The sequence below is a fragment of the Colletotrichum lupini genome, chromosome 10 (genome assembly GCF_023278565.1).
Source record: "Colletotrichum lupini chromosome 10, complete sequence".
Lineage (NCBI taxonomy): Eukaryota > Fungi > Ascomycota > Sordariomycetes > Glomerellales > Glomerellaceae > Colletotrichum > Colletotrichum lupini.
The window spans coordinates 162,258-187,938 of record NC_064673.1 but is presented as its reverse complement, the minus strand read 5'-3'; the positions used below and the strand labels follow the sequence as shown (position 1 = coordinate 187,938).

The following is a 25,681-nucleotide window of genomic DNA, read 5'->3' as shown; positions in this document are numbered from 1 at the left end:
TATAGTTAATAGCGTTAACTTTTTTTATATAATTTTAATAATACTAAGGAAGATTACTAATCGAATTAGCTTTTTATTTATTTTAATAATTATTTATACCGATTTTTATTTACTATACGAATGCTTTATTAAATTAGGAATAACGAAGGAAAAGAGGTTTATAATCGATATTATAGCCCTTAGGTAATTATATAAAAAGCGCGAGATATTTAAAATCCGTTAGATTAATAATAAAAATAACCTCGTAAACGCTTTTATAAAAGTAGTATTAAATAAGGGATTAGAGTAATTCGTAAGTAATAGAAAAGTTATTATATAAATAGAGGGATAGGTTATATAAAAAAAGTAAAGAAAAGGGGGAAAAGGAGACGACTTAGTAAACGGGCCCGAGGTCGAATTATATTTCTAACTATAGTAATTAAATTAATAAAAAAAAGACAAAGTTAGTATCGGATTAGAAATTTAATTTAACTATAATATATAGCTAACTATATAAGGGCTAATTAGGGGCCTTATTTACGATTATTATAGCTAGCCTAACTTATAGTTAAAACCTCTTTTTTATACTTACTACGTAGATATTTATATAGTTTAATTAATCTCTTCGTTAACTACGGTTCGAACTAACTACCCTGTAATAGGGATATTAATAGCGTCTGAATAACCTATGAGAGACAGTATTATTCCTTTTTCAGTGTGACACGGTGGCTAACCAGCCATTGCAGGATGATCTTCGAGTATGTCACTTAGTTTGTCGAGCCAAGTCGTCCTAGAATAGTAAATTATTCAGGTGAGGGATTTATCAGATTTGCATTCGTCCAGTATCACGGGCATTTTATAAACTGTTGTGATTTTTCTCAACCAGAATAGTCTCAACCCCGCAAATATACATGTAGTCCACACGTTGAACTCCTGTCAGTACCGAATCCCCGAATGCGGGGCGGACCGCGGGCCGCCTCGGAGGCTAATTCTCCTGAGACAGATGTCTCTTGAAAGTTGTAATTATTGGACCGACTCTTGTGTTCCAATGGAGACGGGAACGCGAGAATCTAGGAACAACGCCGGTGCCCAGGCACCGTTCAAAGAACCCGCAAACCCGACCCTTAAGCAGGCTGAACGCGCGTCGACGCAATTCGCTGGCTAGATCCGTGGACGTTCCCAACGAGGCGCTAAAGATCTGATTCAAAATAGAGGCGCAGGCAAGGCTACGACAGAAGCAGCGCTTATACCCATACAAACAAATCAAATATGAGGTTCATATTTGATTATTTGGCTCATTTCTCGCGCCATATTTGATTGTTTGATAAATTTAACAAATATTTGATTGATTTAACTGATTACTGATTATAGAATAGAGCACAAGTAAGAGCATTTTAGAGGTGTAAATGGTGTAGTCGATTCGGCGCCAAAGGCGCCGAATTTTTGGGGCGGGTCCACTTTAATTCCGGAGGTCCGGTGTTCGAGTCCGGGTCCGGGCGGCCCCTTTTTTCCCGTAATTTCTTGGTATATTATTGGTATATTCGGGCCCACCCTTAGATTCTAGATTTGATTAAATATATCAAATATACGGGCTAGAATATTTGATTGTTTGACTTGCTGAAAATCCTATATTTGACTGTTTGTTTGACTTATTTGTTTGATTGATTTGAATGGGTATGTGCGCTGGACAGAAGTCTGCATGCGATGCGAATACCTATCACCACTTCAGCCTGGCCCCTCAGCTATCCGAGCCGGAAACACATAGCCAGCTCCCCGAAGATCAGGCCATATTTTCAGGAATTCGGGCGTTCTTCGTTCACGAAATGATCCAGAATCAGCCCCAAAGTGGACCATGAAATTGGCCAACTTTCACCATACTGCCTACTACCATGGTGCCACTTCCAAGCCCCAAGTTCTCGACCTCGCCGAGAGTTCCGAGCCCGGAATCATGCAATCTCCACCGGACCCTGATCGTTCCATCAACCGCTGATCCTACCCCGGAGTCGAATTTGTCCTAGACACAACATTTGGCCGCGTTGATGTCTCGAACTTGGCGGTCCCTGCGTCGGGCGCTTGCATGCCAGATACCCCGCCCGACTGTTCGCCATGCGGAAAAGCTGAGCTAAGACATCATCTACCGGCAAGCCAACATGGTGAGACTGACTCAACTACTTCTAGATCCGGCCTGCGGGGACGAAGAATACTATGTTGCTAGCGATACCGAGTCCATGCCTTTGCGAGTGTCAAGTTCGTGAATACATGCAGTTTCTCCACGATGACTTGGATTAGGTCGGATAGTATAAAACTTGCTGCGCAGCTGTGGTTTTTGGATATGAGGCCAAGCAGATCATTCTCCCTAAGCATTTCACCTTAACCCTCATTCTGAAGAAAACAAAATGGCGTCCATCGACCTTCCAGTACCCGAATTCGGGCGTGCTGTCATTGAAGACAATAGAAAAGACGGCTACTGGGTCGAGACGTTCAAGTTTGGTGAAGACGAAGTTCCAGGACTTGTTGCGTAAGAATCTCGATCTTCAAATAACTCGCGGCTGGACGTCTGATACCCGATCGACACTGACTCTTTTCTAAGATCTGGACTGGCTTCCGGAGAAATCGAGTTCCTGGATAACCCCATTGCCGCCGCCAAACATGAGGCTAAGGCTAAGGGCGAGGAGTTCTATGCATCAGAGATCGACATCACTGGACGTACGTGGCATGCTTCTTTTACTTACAAGATAATGGTTCTGACATGAAATCAATAGCATGGAAGAAGTATCAAGTGGCCAAGTTCGACAGCCCAGTCGCCGTCGTGGCCGTTGACATCAACAGGAACGGGTTGAGCGACATTGTGGTTTGCCACGACTACGGTCCATTCATGCTTGAGTGTGATCCCAAGGGAGGTTGGATCTCCTGGCTTGAGAACCCCGGTCGTGAGAACTTGGGGAAAGAGCCGTGGAAACTCCGAATGATCGGCCGTTGGCCTGCGATGCATCGCATGAAGGCTGGATACTTTACACAAAAGTACGAGGGGATTGACGCCTATCCACAAGGTCTAGACTGCGATTCATTGGGCTAAACTTTGACTAGATCCGTGATGGAGATTGTTGCCGCATCGGTTGTTTGTGGACCGCACGACAAGGTTAGTCGTCGCCGTGGCAGAATGCGTTCTGTTCCTGCTCTCTAATCACTATCTACAGATTACTCCCATCCCCATCATCCGCTTCCAAGCTCCTGAGGATGTCCTCAATGCGTAAGTCAACTGCCTCGAACCAAAATAAAGTAGTGACTCGCTAACATTCGTCAGCACTGAGTGGCAACGCTCAATCATTGACGATGAAAACTTCACCGTCATTCATGAGTTGACGGTGAAAAAGTAGGTCGACGCTTTTCACTCCGCACGCCAACGTGAAGAGCAGAGATTCCGGGAGCTAAACAAAGTTCAGATTCAATGGTCCTACTGGACTCGATTCTATCATGGTCTCATCCCGCGAAGGTGCCAACTGGCTCTACTACGAAGAGGGCTCGTGGAAGCGACAGCTCCTCTCAAGTGGAGAGCCGAAAGAGGATCGACAGCAGCCCAACTCTTTATCGCCGGGATCTGGTGACCATTGGGGCACTGGCTGCGCTGATGCTGGCAAGATCGGCGACGATCCGTTTGCTTACATTGCGACGCTGGACCCCTTTCACGGTACAACGGCTTGCGTCTTGTCCAAGGTTGGTCGTGGTATGAAAGACACACAGTGGAGGCGCCACATCCTGGATATATATGGCACGCCCAACCAGCTTATGAAGTACGGTGATGGACCCGGCCACTACATTGTTTGTGCCGATTTCGATGGTAGGTTTCTTTGAGAACAAATGCTTTTGACGGCTGGCTGACCCAGAGTCTTCTACGTGTAGGCGATGGCGACGATGAGTTCCTTCTGGCTTTGTTCGGATCTCTGGATCGCGACAAGGACCTGGAGTCTATTGTCGTAAGTCTGCATGACGCCCCGCATCTATGACAAGATTTTGGTTGCTGACATCCAGTTCTACAGCCGACAAAGGGACCCAACCCAAACAAGGTGAGTAGAAACGCAACATTTGGTCCTTTCAAGACCCTAGCAGCTCAAGTTTCGTAGGGCATCATGTACTACAAGGCAATCGATGTCGAGAAGGGATTGTTCGCGAAGTGGAAGATCGCAGAAGAATCATCAGCTCGCATCGCAATTGGGTAAGTTACCGAAGCCGTGTCGGATTGGCTGGTATAATACTGACACGGCACGTTCGTAGCAACTTCACTGGTTCTGATAAGCTTGACTTGATCTCGGTCGAGTACAATGTTCCTCGGTATTACGAAGAGCCCAAGCCCGTCATTACGCTTCACGTCAATAAGTTTGCCAAGCCCAAGCCCGCCGTGACTGAGCGTCACATCGTACCTACGGTGTGGGATAACGAAGGCTTGGTGTATCTGGCTCGGCCCAAGGAAGTCAAGAGTCAACAGTCTTTCCCTCTGATCGAGGTTGCAAACTACGCAATTAGCATCGAAATTCACCCTCTTGGAGCAAAGATCCCCGTGGGCAAGAAGGATGGCATCAAGGTCCTCTACGGCTCCGTTGCTGATATCGAGGGCACTCGTACAGCGCTCGGCTTGCCTCCCTTCCCCCGGATCGCGCCTATCTCTAGCGAAGACAAAGAACTCAGCGCCGACAAAGAGAAGGGGGCCATCATCCTGAGAATCGTTTCTCTCGGCGAGCCTGGCGTATGGGAGAAGGCCGGGGATGTCCCCGTCAAGACAACGTTCAACACCAAAGAACTTGGCCTGGAGTTCCCCGACCTCAAGTTCACCAAGGTTAAAGATCTTTGGTGGGGTGACAACTTCAAGGGAGTTGACTTCACCAACATGTCTGGTTTCCACTTCCGATTCCAAGACGACAAATCACAGATCGCGCATCTGCAGTTCTGGACTGCTGGTGAGTTATAATAGTGTTCCAGGAGCGGAAACTGTTTCTGATCGATTTGCTTACCACATACTCTGCAGGACACAATGTTAATTGTGGAGTTCACAACCACGGTAACGATATCTTCCAGGAGATCCACATCTGTCTCTCCCCTGGAACCGAGACCGGAGGTATGTGGAGGCTCAAGGAAGGTAAGGAGCCTGAGTCTGCCGGGCCGGATGACTTCGACAAGGTCCCACTTCCCCGTCTCAACGAGCATGGAGGTCTGTGGTACCGCGACTCGTACGGCGATGCCGTCCGCGGGCACAACAATGTGGTCTCTTACCCATGGCACAAGTGGCAGGGAGGAAAGGGCAAGAACGTCGATGTCTGGTTGGCGCTGGAGTTCAACCCTGACATGGCTCAGTAGGCTGCAGTCTGATGCAGACGTGCAAGGTTGGCGAAGTGTTGCTGTCGCTCTCTTAGTAATATTCACAAATCAGGTAGCTTCTAATATTCTAATTCCACTAATCAACAGACTGAGCATTTAATAGTGCGTGAAGGGCAGGGAGCTGTCGCTTTTACGATCGGACACCATCTCTGATTCTCTGAGTCCTTACGACGATGAGTAAATAGTGAGGGAGATAGCTATTGCCTATCATTGGCCCCGAAAACCGAATGCCACTCTCCGACATGAGCGGGGAGGTCTAGATCCACGATGAAAGCTGTGCCAGGCGCATGTCACACCAGGAGCTCAAAACTCCGTGACCAAAACTCCGAACGCGAAACTCCGGCACCAAGACCCACCAACATGCCACCGGTGAAACGAGTCCCAGCTAGAAATGCGAGCGCGTCGAATGAGAGACTCGCCAGATACTCCGCATGACTAGGAGATGTTTTCTTAGGTCCATCGTCTATGTATTTCCATCTGCCGGCAGACGATTGCTGCATCGGGCCGAGCCCGAAACATCGTAGAGGCGAATCTGCCGGAGTTTTGAGCAGCTGTGGCACTGACGACATGAAGCTGACCCCAATATCCCTGGCCTAGGGAGTTTCCGAGGCGCACAAAGGACATGTATATAGGGCCGATCTTGATCATATAACTTCCTACAACTTTGGCAGGAACGACGATATCGTTGAGGTCATCCGTACTTCACCAAAGGTTGCAGCCATGGCAGACTATTCAGTCTTTTCCGAGGCATCTCGAATTCTCAATGATGTTTTGCTGGCCGACCCCGCCTTGCGTCTCCCAGACTCTTTCAAGAAAGCCGCTACAAAAGTCAAGTTTCTTGGAGATGATGCGAAACCATTCGTCCTCACGCCCTTGAAAATCACCGAGTCGTCCGCTTCTCTAACCGCCCTGTTAGCCCACCGCAGCTAACGTCGCTGCGGCAGAGAGGTACGGAACAGAGTATCAAGATGTCCAAGTCAACACCGACTCCGCGACGCTTTTCCTGGAATCCGTTCTGCTGCCAACGGTCGGCGGCAAGCAGTTTCTTCAGAACCCGCAGATGGCGGCAGAGATTGCCAAGATGGACATACACCAGTCCTCAAAGCCCATCAGGCGGTACGCAACAAATGTCTACAAAACCAAGGACGGCAGATGGTACCACTTGCACGGGTCGATGAACGCTGGGCCAACAATGGAGATGTTGGGTGTTGAAGATGTCGACGTGACCCCAGAAGAAGCCATCAAGATCTACACCGAGAAAGTCACCCATTGGCATTCCAAAGAAATCGAAGAAGTCGCCAACGAGAAGTACAAACAAGCAGGTGTCGTATGCTACACACCAGATGAGTTCTTCACCAGCGAGCAAGGCAAAACCATGTCCAAGGAACCACTATGGAACATGACCCGAGTGCCCGCTCCGAGGAAAGAGTGGCCGAAAGCGCGAGATGATCAGGGGTTCAAGCCGCTCGCGGGCATCAGGATCATTGACTTTTCCCGGGTCATTGCGGCCCCGGCGGTGTCCAAGATGCTGAGCGTCCTCGGAGCCGATGTTCTCCGCGTGTCATGCGATAAGCTGCCCGACTTTGGGGCGACAATGCCAGACTTGCAAACGGGAAAACGGGATACCAACATTGATCTCAAGACGGACGATGGCAAGAGGACTTTTGCTGAACTCGTAAAGGGTGCCGATATCCTAGTAGATGGATATCGTCCAGGTGCTCTAAAGAGACTGGGATTCGATACGACCTCCTTGCGAGAGTTGAATCCCAGCCTGATCTACATGCGGGAGAACTGTTACGGATTCAAGGGACCACTAGCTCATCGATCTGGATGGCAGCAGATTAGTGACTGCTTGGTTGGGCTTTCTCATCTGCAAGGCAAATTTCTCGGCCTAGATGAGGCTGTTGTCCCGCTTTTGCGTAAGTCATTCGGACTCGCTGGAGCACATGGATGCTTGCTAACGAATGTTCAGCCAACTCTGATTACCAGACAGGCTTGGTTGGTGCCACGGCTGCCATCCAGGCCTTGATTGCTCGTACATCGGAGGATGTCACGTTTGATATTGAGATCAGCTTGACGCAGTACAATATTTGGTACTACAACCTGGGCCTTTACTCCGAAGAGCAGCAACGAGAGCTCAGAGCCCGGGATCCCGACTTCAGCCCGCGGCATTACGACGATATGGGCACTCTAGTTGGTAGGACGCACCAGTCTTGGAAGAAGATTCGCCCCGACATCTTCACCCATCCCGAATACTTCTGGGACATGAGCGGACGGAACTACGGGCTCGACGAGGACATCAGAGTTCTGGCTCCCGCGTTCAAGTTTCAAACGACTCAAATTGGGTGGGAGGAGCCGACAGGTCGAAGAGGAAGGTCGAAGCCCGAGTGGATCTCATGAAGCTTGTTGTATGTATCTTCGTCCGGAATGGCAAATAGCCCCGGGCACGCTTTAGCTTATCAGATGAACATCGAAGTATCGTCTCCCAAAAGATGTTCAAATCCCCAAGGAACACCCCAAGAATCGAGGGTATTCTGGTCAAACGGCAAAAAGCTAGTTCCGTTGATCCCGTTGCTTGGATTCGAAGTTGCTTCGTGATGAGGCTCGAGCAGGGGAGAAAGATCTGATAAAGCCACTTGAGAAGAGTCTCGCATGGTGTCCGAAGTGCTCTCTTGGTGGACTTGTTTGCCGTGAGCGGCAGTTTGGCCTTGGTCAGAGGTCGTATTTCCTGGTTGCGATGATGTGCTGTTGGACGTATTGAAGGCCCCTAGGGCAGCCCTGTACGCATCCTGACACACCGTTCGTACCGGAGTCAAATATGAGCCAGGTTCAGAAAATTCGATGGAGGCAAGACGCTTCAGAGCTTTTGAGACAGAACCGAGGTCCTCGGCGACGTTTGGTGTGCGGGGTCGACGCAAAGTATAAAGGGACAGGATGAGGGTGGCAGTGACACTGATCGGAATCACGTCCCTAGTAGGAATAATTAGCAACTGTTCGTAAAAATTGCGACACGGTTCGCACAATGGGATTACTTACCAAGTCAAGCTTTTCCAGGTATCCGGGACGAGTACATCCAGCTGGAGAATTGCTCTAGCAGCATCCACAGAGTTCTGAATAGAGGTTGTGACCTGGCCTGACAGAACTGTAGATGACCGCTCCGACGACGCCAAAGACCTCCAGTCATATTCGCTCTGTGCCCGATGAACCAGAATCACGCAATGCCGATAGGTGTAGTTCAAGCGTAGAACAGAAGAGTAGTTGGTCAGCTCGGGATGACTATCAAGATCCAAGACTGTCGAAAACTCCGCTCGCCAGTCATCTAAGTCCTGGTTTAGTGCTTGCGTAGCATCTGAAATGACGCCTGGGTTAACCCCTTCTCCAAGATAAATCTTGGAATATAGTTTAGCTTGGATGACAGCCAGGCGAGAAGCGGCTATGAAAATGTTGACCAGCCCGTTGGAAGGAGCATGGGTGCTGAAGTCATGCTGCAACAGTAAATCAGGCAAATCAACCTCAAAGCCGCCGAAATCTTGCGCAGGAGGCCGCCCGGTCCGTAGACTCAACTCTCGGTCCAGAGAGAAAGCAAGCCAGAATACATTGGCTCTCGTCGCTTTCTCTATAGGGCTCAGCGACGAGCTGCACTCCTTTCTGTGTAACCCGATGGTGTGTGCGAGTCGAATGGCGTTGGCAACCAACATGAAGCTGGGCTGTGGATTGGGAGTTCCCAGAAAGAACCAGGCTAATATCAGCAGAGCTTGGACCGACATGACTTGAGTGGCCCTCATGAGTATGTCCAGAACCGTGTCGAGTGCGTTGGCCGCATAGCCCCAGGCCAGTTCCTTGTCGTCAGACATCCCTTGTTCAACGCGTCTCCTTTGAGAAATTGCCAGAACAGCGTTGAATGAGGTCCACCAGGCAGGGCCACCATCGAAATCTCCAGAATATTGCTGACCAAGCAGTGCGACAAAGGCAGGTGGGTGGAAGAGCGGTAAAGCCATGTATTTTTCCTCGAAGAAGGCCGTAACCAGTGAAAGAGCTTCAGGCCACGACGGCAGATGGCAGTGAACCCGTTTCTCAAAGACTCCTTGTAATTTGGAGTGAGTCCATAGAGACCAAGATCCTGTTTTTGAGCCCGACTGGGTATTTGGACGCCGGGCCGATGCTGTTTGCTCGTCGAACGGTGGCGGTCGAGTTCGAAATAACGCGATAGCGGAAGATGGGCCTAGAGTGTTGGTATCCCTATTACAGGGTAGTTGGTTCGAACCGTAGTTGACGAAGAGATCAATTGAACTATATGAATATCTGCGTAGTAGGTGTAAAAAGGAGGTTCCAACCGTAGGTTGGGCTGGCTATGATAATCGTAAATAGGGCCCCCAATTGGCCCCTGCGCAGTCGGCTGTATGCCGCGGTCGAATTGGACTTCCAATCCGACATAGAGGGAATCAACTTTTGCATTTGGTTCGGAATAGAGACCTCTCGTACCGAAATATCTCAAGTCTCGTCCTGCACCCATGAGAGAGTCTTGAAGAGATAAATCGTCAATGACAACGAACATTTTCCCTAGTACAACCACTGATCTCTGATTCAAACCAACCTATAGAAGGAGAGGGTCGCGTTCCGCATGAAGGAGGAGTGCTGCCGCTGCTGTGCAGCTCGGACGGGGGCTCTTGAGAAACGGGTGCTGCCTGTAAATTGTCATGATTTGGGACACATACTTCGGCTCGAGTCGAGCCATCATCAGGTGATCCGGACACTGAGGTTCCAGCTGTTGCCTGCGCCCTACTGGACCGCGTCCGCCGCTTGAATGGTTTAACAACGTCGGCATAGTTGCACATGAGAGACAGCTCCAGACATCTAGTACACTTGGGTCTACCGCCGTCACACTTGACCTTCTTCATGCGACACAAGTCGCAGGCCTGTCGAGATCATCAGCTACCAAAAATGTTGACAAGGACGTCCAAAGGATGTTATCGGATTAGAAGTCCAATTCGACCGCGGCATACAGCCGACTGCGCAGGGGCCAATTGGGGGCCCTATTTACGATTATCGTAGCTAGCCTAACCTACGGTTAGAACCTCCTTTTTATACCTACTACGTAGATATTTATATAGTTTAATTAATCTCTTCGTTAACTACGGTTCGAACTAACTACCCTATAATAAGGATACTAATACTAATTAGTAATTAAATTTTATTATCGTAGATTAATAAAGTATCTCGCTATATAGAAGAGACGACTTCTTAATACCGTACGGGATAAGAGATTCGTATTAATTAACCTTATAGAAATAGATAAAAAAGGAGGCGATTCTCGAATACCGTACGGAATTAAGTAATCGTAGCCCTTTATTACTTACGAGAGGTTAATATTTATTACGTTAAACTACGTTAATTAACGGAACTATTTAAGTAACTAGCCTTTTACCGTCGCCCCGAGTAGCTTTTTTACTAAACGATTTTTCCATAGCCGGCCCGCGATTAGAAATTAACTAGTTAAATTAATAGAAGTACGGTATAAAAAAGTACTACGTAATTAAAAAAGGGGATCTCTAAACGTAAATATTCTTATTTAGTAATAAAAGTAACTTTATAAGAGTTATTAAGCTAAGAGATTTATAATATATAAGAAAGTTTATTATTACGAGGATCTTATAAGTACGACCTTAAGCCCGCAATTTAGATAACCTCTTTATAGCTCCCTTAACTACCCCCCGGGTATTATTTAGGAATATAGTATAGGGGACGGTTTAATAAAAGAGGAGGGGATTTAGAGGTCCTAACGGTATTAAGCTAAGAGTATTACGGATCTCGGAAATTAACTAAAAAAGCTATTTAGAGATTATAAAGAGCACGAGGCTTAGGAGGCTAGAAGTATATAGGATAGTAGAAATTAGTAACTAGTAAAGATCCCGAGACTAATTACTATATCTTCTTATAGTAATATAAACGTTTACTACTATTATTATTAAAAAGAACTATTAAAACCTACCCTTTTATACTAAATAAAAAAGAGGATCTTAGTAAATATAATAGTTAGCGATTTAGAAAGGTAATAATAATTACTAAAAATAATAAAAACGAGAGTAATAGCGAGACGGCGAGAGGAAGTAGGAATTTCCTAGACTTTAATAAATTCGTTAAGTAGTAAAAGTATAGATTTACTACGACCTGCGCGCGGATTAAATATATCCCTATTAAAATTAAATACGCTAGCGACTACTAATACGGGTATAAGCTAGAGCACGACCCTTAGCGAGTTAGGATAAAAAAAAGGAGGACGAAACCCGATCTTAAATAAAATCCTAATCCCTTATAAGTAAGTAAATATTAACCCGGATTATTAAAGGATATAGATATATAGAATCGCGGATTAGCTTAACGGCGAGTAAATTAACATAGTATTAATCTATTTAACTAAAGTCTATAAGAAAAAGGGGCTATAGGGGTAACCCCTATTCTATAAAATCGTAAACGACCTTAGTTACTAACTAAATAAATAGTTCGCGAGCGCAAGCTTAGGAATTATAAAAGCTATTAATAAATTCTTTTATAAGCGAGGGGTATTACTAGCGTAATTATAATCGCAAGAGCTATACGAAATACTAATAGTAATAATTATAAAAGAGGAATTCGTATTATAAAACTAAGTATAAGTCGATAGAGCGTATAATCGCTTTAACGAATTTAGAAAAAGGGTAAACGACCTAGATTTCCTCTTTATAATTACTAACGGAAATTTATCGTTATAAAAGGATATACCGGGGTAAAATATAATACTAGAGGTACGATAATCGATAATTCTACCTATTTTAATCTATAACTTATTACCGTTACTAATACGAAATTCGGTACCGATTGGCTAATAAAAAAGGAGGTAGACGACCCGAAGTTATTAATAATACGTAGCGACGTAGGGTTCGTATATAAATATTAAAAATCTAATAACGAATACGAAGCAATTTATAGACCTTAAAAAGATCTTCTTAAAAGAGAAATTATACTCTAGGGGGAAGTATAAGGTTTTATAAAAAACCCTAACGATATTTTACGATTATTATAAAAAAGTCGGAATTAGGGAATACTAGTACTATTCGGTAATTAATATCGTACTTATAGGTAAAGCCTCTAATTACTATTATAAAGCGGTGCGTAATTTCGATTAAAATAACTTTTTTAGTATAATTAACGCAATCCGAAGCCGTTTTAAGACCTATAATAAGAACCTAGAGCTCCTATCTAAGCTACGAGCGATTTCTTTTATATTTATAGCTAAGATAATAAAGGGCAAATTGCGAGTAGAGATCCTCGAAGAGCTTATTAATTAAATTAATAAGCTAGCGAAAACCTAGCTAAATAAGGGGATAAACGAGCGGAAAGTCGGATATTTTTATATTATAGTCTAGCGTATACTAGAGGTAAAGATTACCCTATACTAAGTACCTAAAGACTACGAGATACTCTACTTAAGGCTAAGATCTAGCTTTAATATTAAAGCGAGAATACCGCGCTAAACCTACTTCTAAGTATACGACGGCCCTTATTAATAATATTAGGTCGATCGAATATATAATAAAAAAAAAAGAGGCTAGATATAGTAATCGCTAGTAAAGAGGCTTAGATTCGTTAAATAAGTAGAGATTTAACTTATAAGTAGGGTAATAAAAGAAGCAATGCTATATTTATAAAAAAGATAGATATTAGTTAAGTAACTACTCTAAGGAAGAGCGTGCTAAATCGTACGAATAGTATAAAAAGTCGAGGGTAGTAGATAGTAAAACTAGCCCTCGTCGGTTTAACTAATTCCTTATTATATATAAGGGCAGATCTAGGGGCACGGAACTTAGTAACGGTAGCTAAAGTAGTAGCTTAAAGCATATACCCTTTATAAAAGATTCGGAAAATAAAGAAGATCTTACCCCCTATATTAATAAATTAGATTATAACGAAATTGATAATATTAACTACTCTTTTTTTGCCCCTTTAGCCTCTAGAGGATATATAAAGCTAAACGAATAGAGGGTAGTAAAAGCTCTTAATAAGTAGGCTTTTATTTATAGATAATAAGGGAAGGTCCCTTAAATAACGGATATAGAGGTAGCTAAAAGGGCGAATCTAATAGGGCCAAAGCCTATTCTTTTAATAATTAAGGAGAAGACGCTCTCTCTCTTAATATTTAAAAAAAAGGAATATAATACCGAGTATATCTAGGGGTAGCTAGAGGGGTCCTTTTTATATTACTTAGATCCCTTAAATACTAAGCTCGTATAAGTATTTTACGTAAGTAAAAGGTACGGCCTAGACGATTTCTATAGGATTATCCTAAATACTAAGGTATTATAATAGTTAACTAGAGGAAAAGGGCAATTCTAAGCGCTATAGAAGATCGCGCTAGTAACGCTTAATACGTCGACGGCGGGTATTACGAGGATTAGTTTTGGCCTAGGTAAGGAAATCGTCGCCCTAGGTATAGTAAAAATAAAAACGTACTTCGGAATAATAACTTTTTATATTTTACCCGTTAATACCCCATTTTTCCTATATCTAAAAGATATAGATCGACTAGGTATTATATTTAATAATATAAGGAATAAAATCTTTAGTAGTAAGTATTTTAAAATAGTCGAACGACGATAGGGGTATACGTTTATAAAGCTTACTAACGATACGAAGTTAATTAATTACTTAACGGAAAGTAAGCTTAAAAGACTATATTAGAGATTTGGGTACTTATTAGTTACGAGGCTATATAACCTCTTAAAGTAATTAGGTAATAATAATATTAAAATAGGGGCGCTAGAGTAGTTAACGAAAGTATGCTACTAATACTAAATAAATGCGCAGAGCCTATGTAGATTTAAGTTTAAATTGCGTAATAAGCTTAACTTTAACTAGGAAATCGTCGTTAATATTTTCTATTTAAATAGTCGGCTAGTACTATATATAATCGACGTAGCTATATCCTTTTAAGTAGGGTAATTCCTCCGGGATCTATAAGTAAAGATAGTATAGGTAGCCCTACGAAAAAGCTAAATCGATATATACTAAGGACCGCTAGATAGTATTAGAACCGACGCTAGTACTAGCTTTAAGTCAGTAGAATTTAGGGATAATACGACGGCCTACGGTATATAACTAAAAGTCGTACTTATTAAAGCGTACTATAGTATTAGAAAAGTAAAGAGGGTATATTAGTAATTAAAAAGGGCGTTTAGAATTATTAAAAAGGAAAATCCGGATTTTACTAACGACGAATACCTCTAGATAGTACTTAAATACTATAACGATATTATAGGGCCTAACGGACTTATACTAACGCTATTAGTATTTAAAGTATATTTAAGAACGACCTTAGCCTCGCTACCGTTACTAAGTATGAGCTAATAAGCCCGAGTAATTAAAAAAGTAATACGGGTACTGCGCGAGGTAAATATAAAAAGGTAAGTTAACGAGGTAATTACTACGCATAATAGGCCCGATATAGGGGATAATCTAAATATACTACTAAATTCGGAGGTACGAGTATAGTACGAAATTACTTAATAATAGGCTAGGCTATATAAGTTAATTTCCGTTAATAAGCGCTCTTATATAGTCGTAAGAAATCGCGACTAGCTACTTAAAGTATTAATTACGGTAGTTAGACCGTACTATATAGATCCTAACGAGGTAATTTCTAATTTATAAGAAAAAGAAGAGCTAGGGGAAACTATATAACCCGCGGTAGAGGTATAGGAAATTATCCTCGACGAAATCGTCGTAATAGTACTAATAAACGACGAAGAAGAGGAAATTACTAAAAGAGCACTAATATTACTAGCGAGACGTCGTAGAAGACTACGATAGTAAGCCCTAACGTAATAATTTATTACTAGCGACGAGGTAATTAATACTTTTTATATAGTAAAAGAGAAAGCCGATTTCGAGCTAGTAGTTAAACTACGTAAGGAAGGCGTAATTATAATTACTAAAAAACCGTATAAGGGATTAGATCTTATCGAAATAAATACTCTTTGCGATCGAGGGGTCTATCGATTTATCTTATATAACCTAAAAAAATATATAAACCTCTATATATTTAAATTACGAATAGTTCGTAAGATTAAAAAGAAAGGAATACCCTAGCTGTATAAGAAGTCTAGATACGTAATTTAGGGGTACGGTAATATTAAAAAGGCGACGCTACTTATATAATCGCTTATTATATAGTGCTATAGCTAACGATTAATAATAGTATTAATAGTATCGCTACGGAAGAAAGGATACGAGATTTAGAGCCGTAATATTACCTAGGCCTATACTTAATCGGCTATAGGGCTTATAAGGAAAATCCTAGCCTATTTACTAAAAAAAATAGCTAGTAAGTACTTAGAAAGTACGATTATTAAAGTGCTTAAGCTATTATATAGGCTCGCAAAATCGGGCACCTATTAGTAAGCTACTTACTACGATTTTTATATTAATTAACTATTAATAGTTACCTCTACGTACGACCCGTACTTACTAATCGTAGAGTATAAAAGTAACTAATTTAGGATCGTCGGAATATAAACCGACGATATATTAAGCCTATCTAATATTAACTTTATAAAAAAGGAAGATAAGGAGCTTTAAAAAGCGGGCTTCGTAACGAAGCTAAAAGAGGTCCTTATAATAAATACCCCCTTAGTATTTAACGGTAGGATTCTTATAATCGAAGGGGAAACCGTCGTTTTTTAATAAAAAGGGTAGGGTAAGAAAATTAACCTTGTCGATCTAAACGTAATTAACGTTAAAAAGCGGTATAAGGCTAAGCTCGCGCGAGGGGTATATATTATAAGTATTTATTAGCCCAAGGTAACTTTTAACTATACTAGGGTAGTATAGGCTATAGATCTAACTAAATAAGACGTCGAGGTACTTAATAAGCGGCTTAAGTAGTAGTAAACGAATCTTAATTAAGGTCTCGTTTACTACCTAATCGACCTTACGATTAATAAGCTCTACGTCTTTATTAATAGGTTATTTATAAATAATAACGACCTTACTTTATAATTAGGGTATATTATTATCCTAGCTAACGAGAGTATAAGCGAGAGCGAATTTACTATATATAGTAATATAATTTATTACTCGTTAACTAAAAGTAAGCGGGTAATAAGAAGTATATTAGCGTCGGAGGTCTATAGTATAGTTAACGGCGTTAACCTCTCTTATACGATTTTAACGACGCTAAAGAAAATTACTAATCGAATTAGTTTTTTACTTATTCTAACGGTTATTTATATAGATTCCTACTCGCTATATAAATACCTTATTAAATTAAAAACGACGAAGGAAAAGAGGCTTATAATCGATATTATAGCCCTTAGGTAATCGTATAAAAAGCGCAAGATACTCGAGATCTATTAGATTAATAATAAAAATAACCTCGTAAACGCTTTTATAAAAGTAGTACTAAATAAGGGATTAGAGTAATTCGTAAGTAATAGAAAAGTTATTATACGAATAGAAGAATAGGCTATATAAAAAGAGTAAAGAAAAAGGGGAAAAAAAGACGACTTAGTAAACGGGCCCGAGGTCGAATTATATTTCTAACCGTAGTAGTTAAATCGATAAAAAAAAGAGAAAGTTAGTATCGGATTAGAAGTTTAATTCGACCGCGGTATATAGCCGACTACGTAGGGGCTAATTAGGGGCCCTATTTATAATTATCATAGCTAGCCTAACTTATAGTTAGAACCTCTTTTTTATACTTACTACGTAAATATTTATATAGTTCAATTAATCTCTTCGTTAACTACGGTTCGAACTAACTACCCTATAATAAGGATACTAACAGATGTTAACCTTGGCGAATCGACGTCGCCTGTCTCCTCTGGTCACACTGTCTGACATATCCGATTGAACGTCTTAGAGGGGATACATGAAAGTCCCCTTCCGAACTTGAGTCAAGGTAAGGTAAGTTACCAGGTAAGATAAGGCACCCAAGGTTAACTTGAAGAATGGAATGAGGAGTTTGATTGGAGAACCACGGCGACCTCCACAGGAACATAACGGCAGTATCTCCAAAGCGGATTACCTAAGCGTATCAAGGTGCCTTAAGCGAGAGTTCCGTTTAATTGGGGCTGTTTAATCAGACCAATGAAAGCCCATCAAATCGTCCAGTAGACTCAGAAAACGGAAGGCACCACCCACTTTCACCCCGTCTAGATCTCCACTATCCCAGCTGAGCACGGCCTGGTTCGGCTGTCAAAGTGATGGAACTACCGGTCAACATCAAGGTCGGAAATGGAGTGACAACCTCGACTACCTACCTACCTAGTACCTTACTGACTGGGTTTTTGATCATCTTGAGGAGTTGCTAGAATACACGCGATGTACAGGACCTAAATGGCAAATAGATTAGTACACTCACAAAGAGCATTGGGAAGCAGGTTGTAGTCCATTGTCAAACTTCATACCGTTGAACATATTTTGCTTTATTCTCCATTGGCCAGGTCAATCACATCCTCTGCTGTGGTCACGTGGTATACGGCAAGCTCTTGAATGAGGTGGTTGATATCATCAGGGGAAGTCGCTACCGGACGAGATTTTGCAGTCGTGTACCTACCTAAGGCAGCCAGACTCAGAGAACAGCCATTAGCCCTAAACGAATACATACGTGTTGTTAGAGGGGCGGACCTCACAATATCACTTCTTTGTGGTTGTCCTGCGGACCTCGCCATCACCCGCCTGTCGATGTCCATCAGCCGTACTAAAAACCTACACACCAGATGATCTCGTCAGTTATACGTTCAAACCCGCGATGTTGTTTTTCTACTGCAACTAACTTCATCGAGTAGCAAGCCATCGCATCCTCCAAGACACGATGTCGGATGCAATGGAGGAAGATCAGCAGTAGAAGCCGCCGATTGTCATCGCAATCCGTAACGACGCGCCGTTTCCCATCATCCAAGTCGCACCTCGCAGCCATCCGAAAGACTTGCACAAAGCCAGCGAGTCTTGCCATCAGGTTGAGCTATCCAAGGCTCTCAAATACCGCAATGCCGCATACTATACAGATGTCGCAGATGACTTTTTAGACAATGCCGACTTTGAGGCATTGGCTGGTCTAGACACTGGCAGACCAGATCCCTCGATTGTGCTTCACAGCAATGAGTCAGATGTTGCAAGGTCCATTGACGAAACCATCAACCGAGTGATCGCATTGGTGCTTCTTGGGGGGCACCCAGATGGAACACTCACGATGAGCAGCACCACACAGAGATACAACAAAATCGACATTCCTGACCCCGAGCCGTATGAGCCCAGTCCTATCACATGCATCCCCGACTGGACAGCCGCGTGTGCCTACACCCCCGAACCCGGCAAAGAACAGATCCTCTCGAACCTCGTTTTGGAATACAAGGACCGGGGCTTGGTCTTCACTAAGGAGTTTGAGAGCGAAATGCAAATGACTCACGAGCGATTGGTTGGTGCTATGAAGGAATTCGCGGAACGTGGCAATCAGGTTTCGAACTCTATCGCGACAAATTCGGGTAACGACCAAGCCGTCGCAAGCGCCGACACCGCGGCCCAGGTTCTTCGACAGTCGAATGTTCGTTACAAGAAGCAGTCTACGCTGGGTCGGCAGTTAGCCACCCCATTCACTCCGCATGTCACGGAGACACTGCATCAATCGACGAGTTACGCTATCACCACTCCCGCTCGCTTTGTCGGTTTCATGGAGCATCAATCCTTGATCATGTTTGAGTTTGAGGGTCTCACGAGAGACTTCATGTCAAAGGACGAGATCACGCGGCTTCGAGCAGGACCAGGCCAGATTGTTAGCGCAGTGGTCGTCGAAAACCCGGCTCAAATCCGACGCGTCGTTCTCGGTGCCTGGCTACGCAGCATTCACGTTCTCCATGACTAATGTTTGCACATTTCTGGCCAGCATTTGTGGATTGTTCTGGAACCAAAGGGGACGTTTGGCGATGGGTTCTTATAGAGGCGATTGGGGGCTATTGGGGGCGATTGATGTGGGCTTGAGGAACTTGCCGTGCAGAAAGGCTCACGTTTCCTACGGCATCAACATTACTTCACTTCTGTATCTGTAGAGAGGAAGCTTGAGAGTGGGATAAAGGATACAGCAGCAACTTCTCAATTCAGTTATGTTTCTTGATTGTGCCCATCATGTGCCGCCGCTTGGCATCCACCAAGTTACCGCTAACTACCTCAATGTCAATCCCAATACCAATTTGCAGTGCCGCCCCTCTCTTCCTAGAAAATGTTGTCCGATTTGTCCTCGAGTGTCAGACTCTCCAAATCAGTTGTTAAAGAGTCAATGTCCTGATTAGTGGGCCTCGAATCTTGCGACTCAGTGTAAGAGTCGCGCTCGCCAGATATTCCAGCCAACAGTAGAGACTGCGGCATAGGGTGGGAGTCGTCAGAAGAAGGACCGGCTGCTTCGTCTTTGTCGTCCGGGCTGGGAATGTTCTCATTGTGATCTTCCTCGGTAGGAAGCGTTGTTGAGACATGGGCATTGTCGGAGTCCACGGACTTTACCGAGGGGTCAGAAGTAGTCGCGACCGTCGGGGCAACCGTTTCCAGGTGACTGCCACTCTAAGGCTGTTCCTCGGGCAAGGCGCTTGTAGATGTTCCCTCGAGCTCGGCCAGATCGTCGGACGCAAGAAAGGTATATTCTTCATTGGGCGTCAAAGGACCAAATGTTTGAACGACCCATTGGTCGAGCAAACGCGGGCGGTTGATGTTCGGACCTTTCCAATGGGCAGGGATCCAGCCTGCGAAAGACTCCAGTCTCTGCCAGCCGAATCGAAGGAACGGATGGGGCTTTGTTGGATAGTTCTTGTACGTGTCAGCAGGCTCCCTGCGCAAATCATCGACCAACGCCTGCCCATAGCCAATCAGAACAGCCCTGGGTTTCTCCAGCGGCTCACCGAGGTTTCGCATGGAAATTATAACATTGCTAGAGTGAAAACGGCAATGATCAACTCCAATGTACTCTTCCGACATAGTACCGTCCATGAGCTGCTTTATAGTATCCATTCTTGTATCGAGATCTGTGGTGAAAGCATCGCGTGACTCGGCGCTGTTGTATAGCTCAACCACCTCATACTTGGGGCCATCAAGTGCAAAGAGTTGGTCGAGGCCGGTGCCATCGATAAATTCGGTTGCAAGCACCGCAACATCCCGGGTCCGGTCTACGAACGATGGGTTGATCGACTTGACTTCCGTGATCCATCCTCCATAGAATTGAGGAGCGACATGGGGGAAGCCAGTGAGCTCCTTTTCAAAGAGGCGGTTGTAGGCGCCGAATTCGTCACTGAATGCTGAGTCGGCCTGGATTGTGACTTTGATGAGGCGCTTGGTGATGTCGATGGTCTTGTGCCAGAACAAGGGATCGAACACCTTCAGGAAGAGTAGCTGTCCCTCAGACGGGATCTCATGCTCTCGCTCATTTGGGGCGGCCGATGGCGAAGCGACAACTTTGCAAAGCACTTTTTGGGGACCAGGATGGTATCCAGCACTGCCGTCAATCATCCGAATGATCTCGACCTCCATGGAAGCAGCATGGCCATCTTGGTTGTTCTTGTCAATGGTCTTGGGCGCATTGTTCGGGTGGAAAACCAGTCGTCTGAGCGAAAAGGCCTTCTCTTCATCGGATACCATCATGTCGCGAGAATTCCAGCCATCCGGAAGCGGGTAGTGATGATCGCCGTAGGGCGGAAGCGGTCTGTGTGATCGGAGAAGAAGTCGTCGTCCTGGCGAGTAATTCTTCTCGTGTTCGGGGAGAATGTCCATATCCTCCCTTCGACGTCTGACAGCTGTCTCCTCGGGAGAGGAAGAAGCCATGTCGATTTCGTCTCAAAGTCTGATTTTTGATATCCTTGATCAGTCTGATGCCGGTTTAGGCTGAATGGAAGTAGACTTACCTGTTGAATTTGAGAGACAAAATCGACGGGTTCGCGATGAAACTCAGTTGTACAACGAAAAGCTGAGCAAAATTGTGGATGAAGGACGGCAAGGATGAATGAAAAACCTTGGGGTAGGCGAAAGTGAAGATTGAAAGCGCCAAGGTAGGTAAGGGCTTCGGATTACCTTGTGCGGTACCAAGGTGAGGCATGGGAGGTAGGGAAGGCACAAAGGTGGTATCACGAGGACCTTCCAAATGTGTATGGTCAGACCCACTCACGGGAGCAGGTACCTTAGTAGTCACCTCGGAGTTAGGTGATCCAAAAAGATGCCTATCAACGCAATATGATTACGAGATCGATTCTTTGTATTGTAACTAAAGGCTACCTAGTATTCTCAAGGACTACATCACAGACAAGAAAAAGAAAAAGAAAAGGACAGATATTAAAAGTAATAGGAGACAATAAGAACAACAGGAGATTTAAGAGGGATAAAACAGTATGGATACCTTAATGAAAATAGAGGTAGGTTGCTGGGCGGCCAACAATGCCACCCACTGGGTAAGGTGAGGTGAGGTACGAAAATCGAGGAAGGCACCTTAAGGTTCTGCGGCTCCGCAACTGCACTGGCCAATCTCGATCTGTCTCCCCCCCATCAAGGCAAGTACCTTATTCCTCCCGTCCCCACTATTCGTTTGGGCACGTCCTGGTCTCCTCTGACAGTGGTCAGAGACTTGTCATGAGAGCATCAATCACCATACTCGAGACTCATCACTCATCACGTGATAAGATGAGTGTTCCTGATCAGCTTCATCATTGAGGTAGGTAAGTGAATATACATGTAGTCTTTAAGGGCTAGATGAGGGCCAGGTCAGATATGCCCACCCTCACTCTGACCGCTACTCCCCCTTCCACCCGCCCTACAACGGGACGCGCCTGCCTCACCTGAAGGTTTACTACCTACGCCTACCTTGGCTCCCAGGCGTACCTACCTTACCTCAACACGCGTCCCTTCTTGAGCCACCTTGTCTTTGTTTTCCCGGAACCAACGACCAACTTGCTCCCCTCAACGATTCTCAACCACAATCGCCGACTGTTATTTCCTCAGTCATCCCGTCGGTCTGTCTAGACAAAATAGGAATATTTGCCGAATAGGTATCTTACTCTACCTCACCCTAAATCAGTATCTTTGGCTAACCCATCAAGAAATCAGGTAACCGATACCAATTTGCAGACACGTCACGATGGGTGACCAACAGGCCAAGCCGCCAATCGTGGCAGCTATTCGCAACGACGCCCCTTTGCCGGACATCTCAATTGGAGATTGCCCCAGGTCGAAGAACTTGCGCGATGCAGGTGAAACAGCCAACAAGATCGATTTACCAAGGGTCTTGAGTCGAGCACCTAGCGACTATTACACCAAGGTCGCGGATCGGTTTTTAGATACTGCAGACTTCAGACTGCTTGACGGCGTCGACCTCGGACGTCCCAACCCCACCATCCTGTTTCACCGAAACGTATCGGACGTGGCTAGATCAATCGAAGACTCCATCAACCGAGATGTTGGGCTGGTTCTCGTCAAAGGGCACATGCCGGGAACTTTGGTGATAGATAGAACGACTCAAGCTGGGAAGATGATCAAGATCCACAATCACCAGCCATTCGAGCCAGCGTCGATCATTCCCGTCCCAGGCTGGACGGCCAAGTGTAAACTGACCGCTCCTGGTCAAGAACCCATTGAATCGATGCTCGTCGCCGAGCACAAGGATAGAGGCCTGGTCGCCGTGGAGGAGTTGGAGACAGAGCTCGACAAGGCCCCTGTGGGACTGCTGAATTTGTGGCAGGAGGTACAAAACAATGGCGCCGAGCTGACGGAGATGCTCGAGACGGCCAACCATGAGGGGATTGCGCAAGACTTCCTACGCCTCACAAGTGGCCTCCGAAACTACACGACACCTCACAATCGTGAGTTTGAGTCGACCTTCGGAATCGAAAATCATCCCAAGTCTCCGTTCGAAAAGGAAGTCACCACAACGCTTCACGGGATTGCCACCCATGCCGTCGTGGAAGACGCTCCCTACGCCATACTCGGAGACTATCAGTCACTGGCAATATTCGAGTTTACCGACATGTTGACCTTCCCGAAGGTGAACGAGATCGACCGGCTTCGTCGGGGTCCGGGCAACAGGGTTCGAGTACTGGTGCTCAATAATGAGTCAAACAAAATCCGCCGAAACATGATTGGCGTTTGGCTCAAGAGTATCGGAAGCGAATCAGGTGAAGCCTGGATGAAGAGCACCGGAAGTGACTAAGACAAGGGCAACACGTAGGAAACGGAGAAATGAGCTGGTGGTTGAGTTGCTGGTGAAGGGGTGGGGAAGGGGATAGAATGGAAATGTTGGCGTGTGGGATAATTGGACTCGGCCTGGAGTTTTGGTACCATGGGCCTGTTTTATCGATCATGGAGTTAGTACTTGCAATTGGTTTTGTTATTAAATGAGATCCTATGAACTCTGTGAAAGCATTATTAATGATGAGTGTACACGTTAGCAAGATGGTCTTTCAGCCGGCAAGACACATCTTACAGCAACGTGTGGTTCAGCAGCAGCAGACCACAAGCAGTTAATAGTCCAGCGAGAGCAATCCTATCGGGCTTCGGCTTCTTCACAAGGGCTTACGTCTTGAACATGCACAAATCGGACTGCACCCTCAAAGGGCTACTATGGTTGCTTCTCTCAATAGAATGGCACGAGCTGAGACGCTTTGCTGCATGTTACAAGATAACTCAAGGGGTATTATTATCTGCACTATCAAAACTACAAATTCGACGAGATTGGTATTTAAGCGAGGGAAGCGCAGGTGAAGGGGCTGCTGATCTTTCCAGTCTTGAACTTGAGGTCCTATTCGAGACAATTAGCATGGTTACACTTGAGTGGGCATATACAGGGAAACTCACAATCTCAACAATACTGGCGTAGGTACCGCAAAGCAGAACAACAATGCCGATGATGAAGGCAAGACCGTTGAGCGCAGTCTTCATGAGGTTCTCCTTGGCAAAGACGGAACCCTCGCGCATGAGCATGAACCACATCAGGGCAGGGAAGTAGAAAGTGAAGCCGGAGATGAAGAGCGAGGAGCTGATGGACAGAAGCTCGGAGAAGAAGGGGATGGCTTCGGCGATGATGAAGGCGATGATGGTGATGACGGTGATGAGACCGAGCCAAGTGATCCAGCCCATCTTGGTGTTGATGAAGCGGATGATGGAGTCCTTGTAAACACGACCGTGGATGTAGCGGCCGACAACGGTGGTGTTGATGGATCCCGAGATGAAGATGACGGGGAGGGCAACGCCGAACGCAATCTTGGAGATGGTGTTACCGGCGGACAGCAGGGCAGGGGACTTGACATCCTGGCCAACAAAGGCGTAGATGAGGGCGCCAGTGAAGGTGTAGATGAAGATCTCGATCAGACCAAGGGCCCAGATGGACTTCTTGTAGTCTGTCGGGGTGTGCATCTCGTCCATGAAGGAGAACTGGCAAATGGCAAAGCTGTAAGCGAAGACAACGTTGGTGATGGCGATGAAGGCCTCGGCGAACGTGATACCATCCTTGGGCCAGGCAGACCAGGGAGCGGTGGTAATTTCACCTCTGTTGATACCGGTCGCGATGATGGTGATACCGATGGCGAGAATGATGGAGACGAAATCAATGTATCCCAGGATGGCGACTTCGGCAAAGGACGGGGGGATGGCAAGAATCAGCAGGATAATGGCGGAGACGACGGCAAAGACAATGGAGCACGCGCCGTCGTTGGTGATGTTGCCAAAAGCGATGGCGCCGGTGAGGGTGTGAGAGCTAACCAGGAACGTCAACTGAAGCGCGAACATGGCACCGATGATTTCGTAGCCCCAGCGGCCAAACATGAGCTGACCGGCGTCGGCGTAGTGCGACACGTGAGGGAACTTGATCTTGACCTGACCGACGACGTCACTGGTGTAAATGGCGATCAAGCCCAAGGCGACGCACACAATCACGCCGGCGACCATACCGAGGGAGGCGAAGGCGGCGGGGAGAGACAGACTGCCGAGGGCGATGGCCTCGACGATGAGGACGACGGTGAGACGCTTCCAGCCGAGGCGGTGGAAGTGGGCGCTGCCCTGGGCGGCCTTTTGCTTCTCGAGATCCTGGCGGTTGAGGTCGGTGACTTCGCCGACTACTTCGCCGGGGAAGACGGCATCGCGGGAAAATTGGGGGGCGACAGCGGCGCCGTCGGAGGACTTGGTGTCCTTGTTGTCGGCGGCATGAGCCTGCTGTTGTCTAGTCTGGTCGTGATCCATGATGGGCTCCTTGTTGGAGTGTGTGTAAGGTTGGAGAGAGTGTGGTTTTTTTGGTCTCTAGTCCAAGTTTTGCGTGTGGCGTGGGGCCCGGGCGGAGGAAGAG

General features: G+C 45.5%; 9 protein-coding genes across 9 annotated transcripts; 6 read left to right on the top strand and 3 right to left on the bottom strand.

Annotated features, from left to right (window-relative positions):
• Nucleotides 1-1,417: 1,417 nt before the first annotated feature.
• Nucleotides 1,418-1,543, top strand: CLUP02_17259 (uncharacterized protein; the record flags this gene model as incomplete). The annotated part of the gene is made up of 1 exon (XM_049296172.1): nt 1,418-1,543. A coding segment is annotated over one exon (126 nt), but the record flags the coding sequence as incomplete, so codon positions are not given.
• Nucleotides 1,544-1,655: 112 nt separating this feature from the next.
• CLUP02_17258 (uncharacterized protein) lies at nt 1,656-5,328 on the top strand (the record flags this gene model as incomplete). Its single annotated transcript, XM_049296171.1, has 17 exons — nt 1,656-1,824; nt 1,893-1,952; nt 1,983-2,078; nt 2,158-2,226; nt 2,297-2,396; nt 2,435-2,497; nt 2,570-2,685; nt 2,742-3,000; nt 3,067-3,118; nt 3,177-3,229; nt 3,284-3,352; nt 3,423-3,817; nt 3,880-3,953; nt 4,017-4,043; nt 4,101-4,192; nt 4,252-4,931; nt 5,000-5,328. 17 exons carry the CDS (start codon nt 1,656-1,658, stop codon nt 5,326-5,328), a joined length of 2,703 nt encoding a protein of 900 aa, XP_049137395.1.
• Nucleotides 5,329-5,709: 381 nt separating this feature from the next.
• CLUP02_17257 (formyl-CoA transferase) lies at nt 5,710-7,749 on the top strand (the record flags this gene model as incomplete). The annotated part of the gene is made up of 4 exons (XM_049296170.1): nt 5,710-5,718; nt 5,947-6,177; nt 6,266-7,268; nt 7,322-7,749. 4 exons carry the CDS (start codon nt 5,710-5,712, stop codon nt 7,747-7,749), a joined length of 1,671 nt encoding a protein of 556 aa, XP_049137394.1.
• Nucleotides 7,750-7,808: 59 nt separating this feature from the next.
• On the bottom strand, nt 7,809-10,247 carry CLUP02_17256 (fungal specific transcription factor; the record flags this gene model as incomplete). The annotated part of the gene is made up of 4 exons (XM_049296169.1): nt 7,809-8,319; nt 8,386-9,651; nt 9,944-9,990; nt 10,065-10,247. 4 exons carry the CDS (start codon nt 10,245-10,247, stop codon nt 7,809-7,811), a joined length of 2,007 nt encoding a protein of 668 aa, XP_049137393.1.
• A 3,496-nt stretch (nt 10,248-13,743) lies between these two features.
• On the top strand, nt 13,744-13,983 carry CLUP02_17255 (uncharacterized protein; the record flags this gene model as incomplete). The annotated part of the gene is made up of 1 exon (XM_049296168.1): nt 13,744-13,983. A coding segment is annotated over one exon (240 nt), but the record flags the coding sequence as incomplete, so codon positions are not given.
• A 4,225-nt stretch (nt 13,984-18,208) lies between these two features.
• On the top strand, nt 18,209-19,243 carry CLUP02_17254 (uncharacterized protein; the record flags this gene model as incomplete). Its single annotated transcript, XM_049296167.1, has 2 exons — nt 18,209-18,225; nt 18,298-19,243. The coding sequence occupies 2 exons, from the start codon at nt 18,209-18,211 to the stop codon at nt 19,241-19,243; spliced, it is 963 nt and encodes a 320-aa protein (XP_049137391.1).
• A 347-nt stretch (nt 19,244-19,590) lies between these two features.
• Nucleotides 19,591-21,454, bottom strand: CLUP02_17253 (uncharacterized protein; the record flags this gene model as incomplete). Its single annotated transcript, XM_049296166.1, has 3 exons — nt 19,591-19,924; nt 19,997-21,139; nt 21,264-21,454. The coding sequence occupies 3 exons, from the start codon at nt 21,452-21,454 to the stop codon at nt 19,591-19,593; spliced, it is 1,668 nt and encodes a 555-aa protein (XP_049137390.1).
• A 1,032-nt stretch (nt 21,455-22,486) lies between these two features.
• Nucleotides 22,487-23,554, top strand: CLUP02_17252 (uncharacterized protein; the record flags this gene model as incomplete). Its single annotated transcript, XM_049296165.1, has 1 exon — nt 22,487-23,554. The coding sequence occupies one exon, from the start codon at nt 22,487-22,489 to the stop codon at nt 23,552-23,554; it is 1,068 nt and encodes a 355-aa protein (XP_049137389.1).
• Nucleotides 23,555-24,082: 528 nt separating this feature from the next.
• On the bottom strand, nt 24,083-25,578 carry CLUP02_17251 (transmembrane amino acid transporter; the record flags this gene model as incomplete). The annotated part of the gene is made up of 2 exons (XM_049296164.1): nt 24,083-24,142; nt 24,199-25,578. The coding sequence occupies 2 exons, from the start codon at nt 25,576-25,578 to the stop codon at nt 24,083-24,085; spliced, it is 1,440 nt and encodes a 479-aa protein (XP_049137388.1).
• Nucleotides 25,579-25,681: the final 103 nt, after the last annotated feature.